Source organism: Malus sylvestris, chromosome 10 (assembly GCF_916048215.2).
Source record: "Malus sylvestris chromosome 10, drMalSylv7.2, whole genome shotgun sequence".
NCBI classification, from domain to species: Eukaryota; Viridiplantae; Streptophyta; class Magnoliopsida; order Rosales; family Rosaceae; genus Malus; species Malus sylvestris.
The window spans coordinates 31,307,658-31,326,063 of record NC_062269.1 but is presented as its reverse complement, the minus strand read 5'-3'; the positions used below and the strand labels follow the sequence as shown (position 1 = coordinate 31,326,063).

The 18,406-nt window shown below is 35.8% G+C and overlaps 1 protein-coding gene across 1 annotated transcript; it reads left to right on the top strand.

Annotated features, from left to right (window-relative positions):
* The first annotated feature begins 16,288 nt into the window (after positions 1-16,288).
* LOC126584460 (uncharacterized) lies at positions 16,289-16,858 on the top strand. The gene has a single exon (XM_050248832.1). It carries the CDS (start codon positions 16,289-16,291, stop codon positions 16,856-16,858), a length of 570 nt encoding a protein of 189 aa, XP_050104789.1.
* The last annotated feature ends 1,548 nt before the right edge of the window (positions 16,859-18,406 follow it).

Genomic DNA, 18,406 nt, shown 5'->3' with positions numbered 1-18,406 from the left:
TTGTTTTTAAGTATTTACCAATACCTTTTTGAGCTCAACTTTTTTTTATACCCATTTTTTTATTAAAGTACATTAGTACCAAACCAGTACTTAATATGTAAAACGGATTTGAGATTTCTTTTATGTTTGACCCTTCGAGTAAAAAATCCTTAATGTGTCACTGACTTATGTGCCAATGGAAATTGTTATATAATATAGTTGTGATCTCTTCTAAGCTCATGTGAAAAATTAAAATCAAGGCTCTAATAGTAGTTAATAAAAACATGAAAAGTGAAGTACACATTACAAGCCACGACAGAACATATAACTGTTCTAACATGAAAAAGATGACAATAAACCCCAGAAGGAAATTGAATGGCCTAGGGCCAGAATATATTAATTGGAAATAGCCATTGCAGGGAAACCGTTATCAAAAAAAAAAAAAAAAAACCAAACAACTTGCAGGGAAACAAAATCAAACATTCAATAAGGAATAAATTGGTTAACAATAAGATACTCTGTCAGTAAAAAATATGAAATATTTGACCCTAAACAAATACAATGAAATATGAAAAAGTTGTTAATTGGGGTTTAAGATAAATACACATCAGGGCCGTCTCTGAGATTTCGAGGGCCCTGTGCGAAATTTATAAAAGGCCCCTTTTAATTTTTTTTTTTTTTAAAGTATGACAATATATTGGTACTAGAAAATAATAACTTAAATTAAAACAACCTTTAAGACTCACCCATTGTAAGTTTACAAGTATCATTAAATAAGTAAAAAGAGTTGCGAACATAATCTTCACTAAATAATAAAAAACAATTCAATCTTAAGCAATCAAATAAAGAAAGAAAAAAAGCTTCAAAAACTATAACTTTAGAGTTTCACTTGAAAATATAGCATTATTATATAATTAATAAAATTGAAAAGAATTTCGATTTTTAAGGTGTTGTTATTAGCACTCCTAATATCTCATTGTGCACTCCAAATTATTATATTTAGAAAGAAAAAAAAAATTTACACTTGTAAAAGTGCACTATAAGATTTTAAAATGCTAATAAAAGTATTTTTTTAATATATAACATTATTACATGTAAATATAGAATACCAAAAAATTTTGGGGGCCCTTCAAATTTTGGAGCCCTGTGCGATTGCACTTTTCGCTCCCCTCAACGCCGCCTTTGATACACATGCAACCAGTAATGAATCACACAACTATACAAGTGTCATGCTAGAATTAATATTCAAGCAACCTGACGTTATTCAACCAACTTCACCCCTCTTCGAACTGAGTTCTTTCTTCTTTTGTTTTTTATTTACAATTATCTACTAAAAAATAATAAACTCTATAGGGTGACGTAATTAATTCTATCCTCAAAAATCATATTTGATTGCGCCTTTTTGGCTCAAAAGGTTTTTGCATCACCCCAATCTATCTTCCTTCTATGATATTCCAGAAAAAGAAGTTCACGACTCGTACGCCTTCTATCTTCATGTGGCATTGCTTCGTCAAGCTTTGAAGGTCACACAAGAAGGCTATTCGACCGACAAAACGTAGTAATTAGTGCATGCTGAAAAATAGACTTACAAAAATTGTCATGTGTCCTAAAAATGATTAAATCATTTTTTTTTTCTTCAGATTAAGTCACTCGTCCAATAACTCCCAAGGAAAATAATTTGAGGAAAGATGAAGGCCAAATTTAACTCTCACTCTAAGGTGTATAGAACTTTCTTTGATAAGTCCAGAACTTAGTGAAAAAAGGGTCTAGAACTAGAGGATTATGCCTAGCGATAACTTAACTAAATTCTTCGAAGTCTGACAAGGGCTTCTTATTTCTGAACTATTTTTATTTAAAAAAAAAAGTGGTCTATTTCATTCTTGAAATAAGATATTCGAAGAACATGACGCCAAGACGAGAGCGCTTGCAAATGAATATCTAAAAATACAAAAACAATAATGATATATGTTATAGACACTACTAATTAAAAGATGGTATTTAAAAAAATCGATGTATTCAATGTTCTAAAATTATTTGAGAGATAAAAGCTTGTTGAACACAAAAACGCCGTGCTTCTATCCAGATTCTTGACAATGAAAATTCAAAGGACTTTGCAACTCCACATCATACATAAACCTAATATAGCCTTGCATTCTCTTCCCCTCTTATAGAATGATCACGCTGTCATCCTTAATTACATGACATTTTCATTCAACATCAGTTTTGTCTTTTATTATTGTGTATCTTTCTAGGGTTAATTAATAAACAAAACCATGTTATTCAAGGGAATGAAAATCAAAATTCCCTGTGTTTGTACCGACCAGTTGGTCAAACAAGTTAACTGGTATTTACTTGTGAAGTGTCCTCAAATATATGATTAGTTATTTTCTTGGCCAATCATATACATCATTTCTGCTGGAATAACAAAGAAGCCGTAAAACAGCATACGTACATATACTGAACAGATAAGAAAAAAAAAATTAGCGATGAAACAAAAATGAATATATCAGATGAATTGTAGACTAGGCGTACCATACCAGCAGAATACAATTTGGGAATAATACTGCCAAATAGAAGATTTTGATGCTGCAGCTCTCATGTCATACCCACAGGTTGAAGATTCCACAGTGGTCCACAAGGCATGTATGTATTGAGTGTCAAAAGAAATGAAATAATTGGTGCATTGGACTCTTTGTACAATACCAAGAATGCTGCTTTCCGCCCAACGTCTGACAGCCCCAAAAAAATTCCAATGCATTTGGAAAAAAAGAATTCTGCAATAGACAGTATATTGACTACGTGTCGATAACAGAAAATGCGGTCCCCTTGGATCTTTCGGGTCTTGAAATTGGATCTTTTGGAGTCTTGAAATTAGAGTGGTGTTATCTCCAGTTGCCAAAGCGAATGTGGTATTTTTAATTAGGTAATTCCAAGATTCTAAAAAACGATAGGCACTAGTCGGACGGTGGGGTTTAACGTTTAGGCGGGTAGGTGGGGCGCATAGGCGAATTTAAGTAAATTTACTATATAATATGTAAATAAACATTGAATAATATGTTATTTCTTAAAAAGAAAATTATATATGTATGAAATTATGAAAAAATTTAGACTTTTTTTGTTAGTTTTGTATCATTTTGTAAGGCTATAAATAAAATGCAAGTTGGGCCATGTATTCCTTGTTTTACATTTGAGTAGAATTGTCGTCCATTTATAGATGGGCTTAATGGACCCTAACAAAAAACCCAAAGTCATCCAATCCATGTATTATCCTATTAGAATAAAAAATAACCAAAGACACTAGTTTTTAGGCATCCCGATTCCCAATCACCGAGTCACTTTCAGAAGGAAAAACCCTAAGTTGCTCATCAAAAACCATTGCCGCCATCTGCTTATCACCATATCTGCAATTGCAGATTCATACTCTCTCTCTCTCTCTTTATCATAGACCATCGTCACACCTAGAGGAGACAGCGAGATGCACATCGCCCAGATCTCCCAGTGTCCACCTACTTCTGGGTAGGCTATCGTATTTTCCCAGGCCGCCCAGATCTTCCAACTTCCGTCTAGCCCGCCCAGCGACCGTTTAGCCCGCCTAGGCATCCGACTTACGCCACCTAATAGCTTTGCCGATTTAGTAAATGATTTCGGGATAATCGTGACGGAGCACCACCATCTAGCACCTAGGCGGCCGCCTAGGCCGCGTTTTAGAACATTGGGTAATTCACAATGTGATTTGCATTCAAAAGATAAGAGAATGCTCTTTTGGAATAATTGTGTGTTTTTATTCATCTCTCAAAAACATATTTATAAGATGTTAACAAGGAAAGAGCAAATTTACAGGAAATCATACTAAACTAAGAATCTCAAGATTACAAGAATGTATAAAATTGGGTTAATTTCAGTTTTATACCCTGAAGTTTCTTGATTTTCAACATTTGGTACATGAAGTTTTTTTCATCCCAAAATGGTACCTAAAGTCATAATTTTGGGACAATCTTATACATTCGTTAAGTTTTCCGTCAGAACCTCTGTTAACCGATGACATGGCACCCACATGGACAATGACTGGGTGCCACATGTCAGTATGGGTCCACGTGAATATTAAAAAAAAATAAAAAAATAAAAAAAATTTTAAATTTTAAATTTTAAAAACTAAAAAACCAAATCTAAACCTGAAAAACCAATTTGGGTTCATCTCTCTGTTTCTTCTTCCCCACCCAACACAGAAAATCAAGATCCTTCCTCTTCCTCTGCCTCTCCCCCTCCCTATCCTCCTTCATCGGTGCCGCTCCCCTTCCAGCTTTCTTTTCTCCCTCCCATCCAATCCAACGACCAACCCCTCTTTTCTGTTCTCCATCTCCGCTCTCCCTTTTCACTTTTCTTCTGCCTTCCTCCTTTCTCCCTCTTCTCGGTGCGGCCTCCTTAGCTTTCCACCATCACAGCAAACTTCGTTGAAGCTAATGTCTTCGTTGTCGAGATCACGAAGCTTAGATCTCTCCCAATGCCTTTCCAATTTCTCATCCGTTACAAAGCCCGAGCCCACCCCCACAACAACACACTCGTCTTCCTCATATGTGCACCCCCAAACCCTAAACAACTACCAAAACAACATCATTAACTCGATATCATTGCTTCCAATCGGCTCCATAACCATTGACAGCCTCCTCTACAACTTTAACCCCACCCACATGACCGACACACCCTCATCGACACCCAAATAACCCTACTCGGCGCTGCTGCATAAATTAATGGATCATCAGCGCTGTCAAAAACCTTAGCCTTTTCCTTTTGCCCTGCGCTTGAAGCAATATAGGTACTTTATTGGCTTTATATGTCTCCACCACTGCAATCGTAGCGAACATTCCAATCTTACCCACTTTTTATTTCATTTTTTCCCTCAAAATCTAGATGGGTTTTTGACAGATTCGTCAACGAGAATTTGTCTATCTGGAATGCAATCCTTGTTGTGAATTCAAGGGTTGGTTAATTTGACAAAGTTCTTCTGCGTTACATAGATTTGAGATAGTGGAATGTCGTGTTGGTTAGCGGCGCCATGACATTTGGTTTGAAAAATTGTATCGAGTTGGGTATTTGTGGATTCTTCGCTTAGAGGAAGAAGAGCAGAGAGTTATGGAGGTTTAGAGAGAGAATAAGAGGAGAGAGAGAGGGAAGAAGAATGAAGAGGAAAAGGAAGATCCTTTCATGGTTTAGGGAGTGTGCGGAAGCCTGAGAATGTGCTAGGTGAGAGTAAGAGGGAGAGAGTGTTGTGGAGGTTATGGGTGGAAGGGCGGCCATAGGGTAGGGGCTCTGCATTTGCAGCAGTTTGGGGTGAAAATGGTGGTGGAAGATTTAGGTTTTCTTTTTTTTTTTTTTTTTTTTTTTTTAGTTTTTTAATATCCCTGTGGGCCTATAATGACACGTGGTATTCAGTCATTGTCCACTTAGGCTCCACATCACCAGTTAACGATTAACTTAACAGCAATCTTAACGGATGTATAAGACTGCCCCAAAATTATGACTTTAGGTACCATTCTGGGATAAAAAAAACTTCATATACCAAGTGTTGAAATCCAAGAAACTTCAGGGTAATAAACTGAGATTAACCCTATAAAATTCAAGTCCCTCGCAAGTTGGTGCATATGTCACACATGCCCAACTTGAAGTGTTTTTTAAGTGTTTTTAAGGATTTACTTGCATTTTTACTAAAGATTGGTTTTGAAAACATTTTCGCCAAAAGTGGTTTTGGTCATTTTAAAAGCACTTCCAAACGAGCCCTAAGAAACTTGAAAATTTATGACCTGAAACAGCTTTTGTGAGAACAACTGCTAGCTGGTACACCCCTTCTAATTTTTCTTTGATAAAGAATCGGTCAACTTCAACGTGCTTTGTTCAATCATACTATACCGGATTATGTGCAATGTCACATACATCTTTATTATTACAAAATAATTTCATAAGTTGATCATTTTTTATTATCACAAAATTTCATAAATCCCTGAGGCTAGACCTCTGTATTCGGCTTTTGGATCATTCTCAATTTCTATAAGTATCTTTGCAAGGTTGTACGTTATTGTGGATCATTCCCTATTACAACAATATCATTTACATATACAATAAGTGCCAAAATCTTCTCATTCTGTCTTTTCAGGAACAGAGTATGATTGGCGTTACATTTTCTGTAACCAAGTGTTCTCATATATTTCATGAATTTTCCAAACCATGCTCGAGGAGACTACTTCAAATCATACAAAGATTTGGCACCCCTTTCTTTTGTATTTATCTAGAGTGTTACATCTCGGTGGATGATCTATATAAATCTTTAATAACAAATTTCCATGCAAGAAGACATTCTTCACATTGAACTACTTTAAGGGTCAATTAAGATTTGCAGCCAAGGACAACAAAACATAGACTGTGTTGATCTTGGCTACATGAGCAAATGTATATCTGTATAGTTGATCCATATTTCTGAGTGTACTCTTTTTTACCAGCCTTGCCTCGAAGCGATCCACCATCCCATCAGCTTTGTACTTCATAGTATAGACTCATTTGCATCCGCTAGGTTTCTTTCCAACTGGAAAGTCTATAATTTCCTAGGTAACATTCTTCTTCAATGACTTTAACTTTTAATTCATTGTTGCTTGCCAACGTGGACCAATTAAAGCATTTTCCATATTGTTAGGAATAGATGTGGTAGACAATTAGTACATTAATGACTTATTTGATTTTGATAGGTGACTCGTAAAACACATAATTACTTAACAAATTTAACACATTAGACTCATGGTTGGGCTTCTTCACCAGATACCTAGTTTTGCATTTAGGGTCAGCTTCGTAAGTAAGTTTACAAATACCTCGGTTGACATGGATAGGGAGACAACATGGTGATGGTGCATCAAGATTGAAGACGATTGATTATGGTTATCAAGGTCAAAGGTGGCGAGACCAAATGTGAGTTAGTTGGCGACGGTGAGAAAACTGTTAATGAGGAAACTAGCGGTAAGGAGGCTGGCAGTAGTTGTCCAAGGGTATTGGCTTGTCCCTTTCAGGGTTTTCAATACTATTTTCTTATTAACTTCACCACTTGTCTCCAAGATTACCACTTAATTCCAAGCCATTCACATCATTATTTTCTTGTGAACAATCAACACTTGTTCAAAGACATCACACTTAAATCCAAATCATTCACAATATATGTATTTGGAATATTGTAATAAAAAGTTTGAACTTTCATTTTATTCTCCCCCTAAATTGAGGACTCGGGATTGATAAAGTACATATCATTCTCATCAAATGCAACATTCAATTGACAAACAACTTTTTCGTTGGAGGATGATAACATCGATACCCTTTTTTATTTGGGGGATACCCCCACAACATACATCATAAAGCACAAGGTTCAGGTTACTTCTCTGTTGTTCATGGAGATGAACGAGACAACACAAACAAACACGTGAGGTGAAAGGTTGGTGATTGCAAGAGCAACGACATGTGAAAGGAGAGCCTGAAATGGTGTCTAAAATCAACTAATCGTGATGAAACATGATTAATGAGATACACGACTAAGGTGAGAGCTTCTCCCCAATAGGATAATAGGAGACACACCTTAATCAAGGAAATATGAACAACCTTCAAAAGCTGACAGTTCTTGCATTTTGCAAACACAATGTATAGCATATGAATATGTAGTTTGATAAACAATACCATGATGATCAAGAAAGGAATGAAGTTCAGGGTTCACATACTTGCCACCATTATCAATCTTAAGAACTTGTATTTGTTTACTTATATTGGGCTATCACTACTTTGTGAATTTGCTGAAACAAAGAGTAACTTGACTTTTGAACTTCATCGAACAAACCCAAGTCATACGTGTGCAATCATTAATAAAAGTAACAAACCAATGAGCACCACCTGATGTAGCAGTTTTAGATGGACCCCAAAACATTAGAATGAATTATCATAAATGGAACTAAACTTTATTCAAACTAGACGGAAACGAAATATGATGGCTTTTAGCTAGTTCACAAAAATCATATTTAGAACTAGAGATGTCAATCTTAATAAACAAGAGGAAACAACTTTTGCAAATAACTGAAATAAGCAAACTGGTATTGTTCGATGTCAGCTACAACCAAACCTCCGAATCTTTATTCTTCTGCCTTTGAGAACGTTCCACAACAAGAGCTTGAGTCAAAAAACTAGAATTGTTCGATGCCAGCTACAAGTAGTAGAGCTTCCTCTTTCTAATACCACAATTCATTGTCTTGCAAGTCTAAATGTCCTTGAAACACAAAAAAAAAAAAAAGGAAAAAAGATCACAAGACGTAAGGACACAGTTACTTGAGCAACAAATAATAAACTACAACCTAGGGAAGGGATAACAAGTGTGGTATCAAGACTAAAGGTAAAGGGAGACAGTGCCTTCCCCAATAATGGGGAAGGCCTTACCATTAGCAACACTAATGACAGTTTTGGTGGATGGTTTGAGGGCTTATACCTGTCTAGAATTCAAAGTCATATGCACAGTAGCACCAGAATCAATTATCCATATGGATTATTCATGACAAATGCAGAAACCTTTAAAGCATTACCATCGTTGCATGTATCAGTAAGCAATGCAAATATTTTCTAGACAATATGTTTAACAATCAAGGCATACGTGTTGTTACTGCAAGGATCACGAGTTTTGTCTCAATTATCAGGATAGGCAATATGCTCGTAAATCGATTTTTAGAATGTCCTTTCATGCCGCATTGAGGACATTGCTAGGTGGACTATAAGAGGAATCACTTAAGAGTATCGGACCATTCATGATTGGTCTTACTGTCCTGTTCGGTTCGGTCAAATCGATTCGGAGGAGTATTCTCGTTACAAAAAGTAACCAAGAAGAATAGTTTAGGTTCTCAAGGGCAGATCAGAACAACACCTCGACTGAAAACGAAGAAGAAACTACAGTGACATTTTCTCTTGAATCTATATATACATACTACATACGTATCTTTAAGGATCCCGACCGACCTAGTGGTACATTCTTGTCCATGTAAGGTTTCCCCTTCAATGATCGCTACAACCGGTCTTTTGGTGACATCATGCATGCCTCAATCCAAAACTCAGCTAAATTTTGCATATACTTATATATAATATACATATGATTCGTCGTATACTATCTGATTCCTGAAACTGATCTATATACACTTCAATCATCGAGCTTCTATAGATGTGGAAATTCGGTATGCCACCAGAGATAATAGTCCTGAAAGCAAGAATTGAATATTTCACAAGAAGAGGACGTATAACGAATAAAGAGATCGATATAGATTGAGATGCTATTTTCGACAAAAAAAAAGAAAGAGTGAGATGCTTTAAAAATTAATCAGTTAATACCTTTACCAACAATATTATATGTTCTGACAAATTATTGGAGGGTGTATTTTTGCTCACCCACACTAACTATAGGGTATGCTCACCACCTACTTTAATGCTTGCCATGTGTAATCTATACTAACCCTAGTTAAGCCTAATTTTAAAAAAAAAATGCTCTAATTACTTCCTTATTCATCCTTTCTTCTTCTTATATTGTATTAAAACTTATCTGTACGCATTTTCTGAGTTTTTCATTCTTCTTGTCGAAACCTACGCCAACAGATTGGCTGAACCTACTTATTTTCTCCAACTAGAAAAGGTATGCAGCTCCCTTTTATTTGCTTTTTAGGATTATTAGGGTTTCCATATATATGTTTTTTTGGATTATTGTAGGGTGTCAATTTAATACAATATTAAGTAATTTGATGCTTATACAGATAGAACACCAAGATGATGAGTTTCTTACTCCATCTTCAAGTGATGCAAAGAACCAGTTGATTGTATACACTTAGATTCAGATTTCGAAACCTTTCTTGGATCAAAATGATGAAAAATGAGATTTTACAAGCAAAGTTGGTGATATTTCGCTGAGATGACTTTTGATAGTCAGAGAAAAATAGCAGGTTCTTCCAATATGTCGGAGTAGGTTTCAACAAGAAGAATGAAAAACTCATAAGATTCGTGCGAGTTGTTTGTTTGTATTCAAAAAAGAATAGTTTTAATAAAATATAAAAAGAAGAAAGGATAAATATGAAAGTAATTGAGTAAAAGTAGGATTCTCTCTCCTTTTAATTAGAGCAGAAAAAAAAATTAGACTCAACTAGGGTTAGTGTGGATTACATGTGGCAAGCACATAGTTAATGTAGGTGCGCAAAAATGCACCCATTATTGGATACGCATCTTAATTGTTATGTAATATATTATATATTACATAAACTGAAAGGGTAGCTAACACCCATTTTCTTCACGCAGCCAATTAAGAAAGATATCTTATGTTACAGTTTTACTTATCTTATAATTCTAGCACCTGATTCACTCAAATTGAGATACGTTGACTAGTTTCTTTTGTGTTTCCAGTTTCCACTAAGGCCATATTTTCTATGTAAGACTAGACTAGACAAGACTTTTTTAGACTAGTTAAATGACTAGATTTAATTATGTGTGATTTAAGGGAGAATGTGGATGTTATCTTCTAACTTCGAGGATTAGATAACTTTTAGAAATCAACCTCTTATGAATATTCCCTCTTAATCTTCCAAGTAACAAGAAGACTATCATGTACCCTTTCCTTATTTGCAAGTGAAATCTAGTTCCTTAGCTAGTCTAGTCTAGTCCTGTATATCAAACATGGCCTAACAGTTAAATGATTATATTTTGCAGCTCAACTTATTTGCAAAGGCAGGGGAGGGTTCATTTTAAATTGAGCGTGAGAGCCAACTCCTTTTGTACATATTAATGTGCGAAAAAGAGTGCCTTATAAGACTCTCGTGGAAGTCCTCTTTTGGGAAATAATCCGATATGAGATTTCTAGTTACGTTAGTCCAACGTGGTATAAACTACAAACGTAGCTCATTCAGTCAAAGTTTGGCATTGCTGTTGGCTAATTTATACGTGTTTCTGTTAGTTGCTTTCAGTAAAAGAGTACACCATGCAAAAGGAAAGATACAGGAAAGAGCCAAAACTTGAATACGTACATACCTCATGCATGATAATGTAGATACAGCTAGCTCTGAACATAACAAAAGGACTGTACATGCATGAACTGTTTATGCACGCAAGATTTAGAGAAGAAATAACATGATCTAGACCTTAAAACATTATAGTACAATGAAGTTGCTCTCCCTCTCCCAGGAAACTCCTCATTCATCATTGTCTTCTTTGATCATTATAATTATATATAGTCACATTATTTCAGATAAATCATTGTGCTATCATGTCGACACTACCTAAAAATCGGACAGTTCCAGCAGTACTTGTGCTTGGAAATTCGATTGTCGACCCGGGCAACAACGGCATTGAAACTCGATTAAATGAAATTTCCCCCCTTATGGCAGGGATTTTGTAGGACGGTAATAACAGATATAACTGTAACGACACTTGGCATCATTCTAGTATAATAGTTTGTTAATGTAGTTGTGGTTGTTAGAAGGGCACAGTAGTAATTGTGAATTGTAATAGGTGACTATATAAGGGAATAGATAGCCCTCATTGTAATTATCTGGTTGTAATACATTCAATTGAAACATATAAAACTCTTCTCCTTTCTTCCTTTGCTTCTTCTTTCTCAAGCTTTATCTTCCACTGTTAATATGGTATCATCGCTGGTGCTGGCTTGTCGCCATCTCCGATCCTGAAAGGGGTTTTCCGCTGTTTTGTTTCTAATCCTGAAGGAGTATTTCGCTTGGAGCTCGGGAGATTTGAGAGTGCTGGAATTTTGAAGTGGGTTTTGATGCGTGTAGAAGATCATGTGATTTCATTTTTGAGATTTTGTGATTCTATATGATTCTGTAATCTTGAAGCTGTGATTTTGGTATTGATTTGAGGGTGCATTTTTGCTCACTCACACTAACTTTGGGGTATGCTCACCATACACCTTATTAGGTGCCATGTGTCCATCCTTCTAACCTTAGTTACTTGCCAATTAAATATATCATTTTCAATTTTTAAACCTAATTTTAAACATTAAAATAAAAAATAAAAAATAAAAACTCAAACCCTTCAAGTTCCCCACCTAGTCAAACCCCATAAACAACTACCCACCCACACCACCCTTTCAATTTGTTCTTCAAAGTCTACCCCCACCCAGCCAATCTTCTTCGTGCCATGGTGAATCACCATGTCTCCATTCTCCTTCTTACACTGTAACGCTAATTTTATTTTAGGTTATAAAGAAACCCATCAAATGTCCTCACCAAGAAAATAATCCCAAATTGGAAAATTAAATCTGTATGTGCACAGAAATATCCTCGCAAGAAATAGAAAGGGATGATTCTTTAGGTGAGGTTGCTATTGAATTTCATGGCTGCAAAGGCGCAGCCATCGTGGTGATCTCCGAATGTTGTTACAGTGGAAGAAAAAGGAGGGAGGGCGGAGGACGAAGTCATGGCAGATTCGCCATACACCCGAAGAAGAAGATTGGATGGGTGGGTGGGTGGAACTTTGAAGAATCAATTGAATGGTTGGCGTGGGTGGGGAATGAAACACTGTTGGGCAGGGTTTGAGTTATTTATTTATTTTTAAGTTTAATGTTTAAAATTAGTTTTAAAATTTGAAAATGATATATTTAATTAACAAGTAACTAGGGTTAGAAGGAGGGACACATGGCAGCTAATAAGTTGTATGGTGAGCATACACCAAAGTTAATGTGGGTGAGCAAAAATGCACCCTTGATTTGATATGCAAAAGATGTTTCGTATGCATTGAAGATTTGGGATTTTTTCTATTAGAAATTTGATTCAAGAAAGTGTCATTCTTTCTGGTTTTTTATTTTTATTTTTATTTTTTTTTTATCTTGGAGTATTATTCTCTAGAATTTGTGATTCTGTTGAAGATTAGACTCTGTTTGATTGGTAGAGAAAGTGACATTCTTTCTGGTGAGTATGTTGAAAATTGAAGTTTGTTGTCTTGGTAAAGAAAGTGTCATTCTTTCTGGTGATTCTGTTGAAGATTAGAGTTTGTTGTTGGATAAAGAAAGTGTTAGACTTTCTAGGAGTAATAGTAATTTTCTTGGAGTAGAAGTGTTTCTAGTGTTGTATCTTGGAATGTTATTCTCTTAAGATTGTCTGTGTGCATTCAAGATTGTGTTAGTTCAATTGTTTTTTATGGCATCTTCATCATTCAAAATAAAGAACGTGTTGGGTATTCTTACTATAAAACTCAGAGATGACAATTTTGCTAAGTGGGCATTTCAGTTTCAATCAGTCCTTAAAGGATATAAACTGTTTGGTAATTTTGATGGCACAATTGTGCGTCCACCTAAATTTGTAGTGAGTGCTGAAACTGGTATCACAAAGGAAGTCACTTCTGCTTTTCTTGATTGGGAATCCGCTGATATGGCACTTATCAGTTTGTTACTCGCTATATTAATAGATGAAGCAATGGAATATGTTCTTAGGTGTAGAACAGCCTTTGAGGCATGGTCAAATCTTATTGGAAGATATGCTTCAGTCTTTAAATCTAGGGTAAATCACTCAAAGACTGAACTGTATACAATTTAGAAGGGTACAAATAGTATTGATAAATATTTGCTGTGATTGAAAAACATTATGGAACAATTAATTGTTGCAGGGGAAGTAATTTTTGAGAATGATATCATGATTGCTAGTTTGGCTAGTTTACCAAATGAGTATGTTGTTATTAGAACTGTTATCTTGGCAAGGGAATCATCTATTCCGTTGAGGGAATTTCTTGCCCAACTACTTGGTACTGAAAAGGAAATTGAAGGAGAAATGAATTTGTTGTCTCAGAATATGTCTGCTCTCTATGTCCAAGGTGCAAGTTCTAGTATTACCATTGGTTCTAACATGTATGGTCAAGGTTCTTCTTCTGGTGCATCCTCTTCTAATCCTCAAGGACATAATCACATTCCTGCCACCACATGGGAACCCTTATACAGCAGCCATATGGTTCATCTACTCATCCTTCTATTAGTTCTTGTGATATTGGTTCTTGTGATTCTCAGACATTCTATCCCGATACATCATTATCTAATCCTCCAGGTCAGCATACTCCACCTTTTGGTTGTGGTTTTGTCAGTCAAAAATTCTGGAAATCAGCAAGGTTTGAAGCCTCAGTCTTCTAATAATGGATATAGATCTTATAATAAGGGTCAGTACAAGAACAACAACAACAAATATAGAAATAGCAATGGCTTTAGAGGAAAATGATACAACAATGGTAATAATTACTATCCAGGTGGATTAAGACAAGCTTATAATGGAAATGGTTCTTGGTTAGGCAACACTGAAACAAGAACAAATATTGTAATTGAATTCCAAATTTGTAATAAGAAGGGTCAAACTGCTGCTAATTGTTTTCATAGGAATACAGACACTTCTACTGCTGGTTTTGTTGTTGAATGCTAAATATGTGGCAAAATGGGACACTCTGCACTTGATTGCTTCCATAGAGGAAATTACTCATTTCATGGATAGTCACCACCATCATCTTTGTCAGCTATGAATGCAGAACAAGCGACTCAATTCATTCCACATGATTTATGGATTGTAGATTCAATATGACACAAAACTGCCCCTACAGTAGTTTCTTACTGCAAAGTTTGCTTATTTGTAAAGCTGAAATGTCCTCTAGTTGATCAGTAGATGCTTGTGGGCTAGCAATGCAATAAGTGGTTGCTCGATTCTGGAATTTCATATACAACTTTTCAAAGTCTCAGAGAATTGGTCCTAGGGTTCTCAGCCAATGAACTCCAAGAACAACATCACAACCTCCAAGATAGATATCATACAAATTTGTAATGCAAGTGTAATTCTGAATTTTCACAAGTATTTGGACCAAAGTACCCTGAGTAGATACAAAATTATGTGAGCCCCCTGAGTCGATTAGAATGTTGACGGAACAATTTTTAACAAAACCAGTGACCTTCATAGTCTTAATAGATGGTGGTGCAGGAGTACCAAACAATGCATATACAGTAATTTATAATTCCTTATTGTTAACTTCTTCATCAACACAAGATTCAGAATCTTGAACATCAACCAAAATTACCTTTTTTCACAAGTGTGCCATTTGAAATATTTCTCTTTACAATGGAAACACAGACCATTTTTTCTATAAAAATCTACTTCTTTAGGGGTTAGTCTTCTCATAGTAGGGATTCGAGATTTATTTTCAAGCAAAGTGTTGGAATTAAAAGTTTGTAAAGGTGATCGAAAACTGAGTTACAGAAACATTAGAGAAAGATTTCACTTTTAAGTCAGACAATTTAGCATCAATTTGATGTGCAATTGCTGAAGCTTCCAATACATCTTTGGGCCTTTAGAGTTTCATATTGTGCCTGACTTCTTATTTCAGGCCTCCAATAAAATAAGATTTGAGGAGAGATGTGCTGATTTCCCTCGTTCGATTTGCTAAGCGTCTGAACTCCATTATATAGTCACACTAGGTACAAGTTTGCCCCAATTTAACCAAGCTTTCCGCAGAATCCTCCAATTCCGATGGACCAAATTCCTGGCATAAAACCTTTGAAAATTCTTCCCATGAAGGAAAGTTTTCCAAGCAACCCTTGAAACCATTGCAAAACCTCTCCCTCCATGTGAAATTATACTAGTTTTACCTTCTTCAAATCTTCAATGTTGAAGAACTCAAAATAGTGTTCTACTCTGTAAATCCATCCCATTGGATCATCACATTCAGTAAATCTTGGAAATCCACCATCAAGAATGGATGTTGCATTTGATGGTTGAATTTTGCCTAAACTCTTGGTGATTGCAGTTCGAATTCATCTATTCATGATATTGTTGATCGCCGAGTGTGGCTTCAGAAGATTCTCCCATTGAAACACCATCGCGCTAAAAGAGACTGCAATTGATGATGAATCACATCTTGGGTTGACTTGAATTTCTCTTGCGATGCCTTAAACTCTTCTTGTGAAACCTGGAATTCATCGATCTTGGATTCCAAATAAGAAAACCTAGACTCCATGGTTTTTCGTGAAGCTTGATGAGTCATACAACATGAAGGATTGAGAGGATCGAAGATTGGCTGATACCAATTGTTAGAACCATTCTTCACTTTTTCCTTGCTTGTACAATAAGTAACAACATAATACCACAACTTTTCATTTGTTACAACCTGCTATTTATCTTCTAACTGCTAACTAACTACTAGCAACCATGTACACATGTCATCATCTTATTAAGCCACTTGACAGTATCCTATCACAATAGCTACACTAAGGTGAATCTCCTACTCTATTGCGGAGATGCTTGAACATCAGTACACAGAGATGAGGATTGCAGCCACCATTACAAGAAATGTTATTTGGAACCCTCCCATATCCATTTTTGTTAAAATAAATGTTGATGGTGCATGGAAACCATCAGGCAAGGCTGGTTTAGGTATTGTCATTCAGGATTGTGGAGGGATGTTATTGGGAAGGAAACACTGCCATATTCTCAAATCATCTATTGAGGAAATTGAGGCAGAGGCTGCACTTGTATGGCTGGTATTAGCTAATGACATGGGCCTGGAAAACATCATGGTTGAAAGTGATTCCAAAGTTTTTGTGGATAGTGTCATAAAGAAGTCAATTAGAAGCATGTGGAGAATTTACCCCATCATGGAGGAGATATGGAGGTTATTGTCATCTTTCACTCAAGTTCGGTGGAAACAGATTCATAGAGAAGCAAACAATGTAGCACATGAAACAGTTAGTCATAGTATCGATAGGGTGTGCCGTCGACGGTGGGCCACGCAGCCTCCTCCTTCTCTGGTTTTGATTTTGTCAAAGGACGGGTTACCATGTCCACCGAGGAACTTAAATCAATGTTAAGCAAAGCTTAACTCGGCCTACCTTTCTTTTAGTGCTCTTGTTGTAAGCAATATATAATCACTATGATCCAAAGATCATAGACATGCCATTAAGCCATGAGAACAAGAACAACAATTAGACTTAATGAAGACAGAACATAAGAAACATACATGCAGCAGCCGATGAAGATGATGAAGCTATATCAGCCTATTAACAATTAACCTTCTCCTATTTGACAATAACCAGTATGCTCTCTGAGAATAGGTCTAAGATCAAGATGAGTCATGTATTACAAGAGCAGTGGCTAGTGTTTATATATTCACTATAATTCGTACAGTTCTCCTATTAGAATCAGTATAGGACTCAATTATCCATTCCATATGTATAAACACAATCTCAATCCATGTTCAAGTCACTAATACTCCTCATAAGTACTATCAATCCTACAAGAATTAGGATTATTTACTGCCTGTTAATTTAGACTTTTTCATATCAATTCATACACTACAACCAGACACAATGTCAATTTCATACTCATATTCTAACATTCTTCCACTTGAGTATGAAATATAACAACCAGGTTATTGAATTATGGAAGTGATCACTAAGTCTAATTTAACCAAGACGCTTATCTTCACATTCAAATTCACCAATACATTTCAAAGCACAGGAAACTAGAACTTCATCTGTACATTCACAAAATTAATTCAAGAATCACAAAAAAATACTTCAATTTGTATTTTGTAAACATGTGCATAATATAAAGTCATATCATATGACTCCCACTAATCTTAACAAAGCTAAATAACCTCAACTAATCAATGCAAACCTATAGTTCCAAAAATGCCTCAACAAAACCATAATCAATTTTCTAGAAAATCAAACTGTTTGTACCATACTTGACCAATCTCGAAAATACCAAGCATCGGTCAACGTTATACCGTCAATGACCCATAAGAGTTTCCCTCCAACCAGGAGGCCAATCACAGCGCGACACGTGTCAATATCAGAAGCTAATCATAGCGCGACATGTGTCAACATCGGAAGCCAATCACAACACGACACGTGTCAATGTCAGAACAAAGCTAGAAACTCTCTTCTATAAAAGGAGATCATTCTCCCACAATATTTCCTAATGTCATTTGTACTAAATCATTCACTTGTACTCACTAAATGAGAGCTTGAACTTATGTACTTGTGTAAACCCTTCACAATTAATGAGAACTCCTCTAATCCGTGGACATAGCCAATCTGGGTGAACCACGTACATCTTGTGTTTACTTCCCTGTCTCTATCCATTTACATACTTATCCACACTAGTGACCGGAGCAATCTAGCGAAGGTTACAAACTTAACCTTTTCTATTGTACCAAAGTCCTCACTGATTTTGTGCATCAACACGAGCTATTATTCATAAATTTTGTCTCCTCGTACAATCAATCATCCATAATGGAAAGATTAAACCCTTATTGAAAACCAAAATAACAACAAAGAAAGGAAATAAGATTGAACACTACCTAAACAAATTATACTAGCTAACTAACTTGTACCTTAAGGTCTGCAACTTCA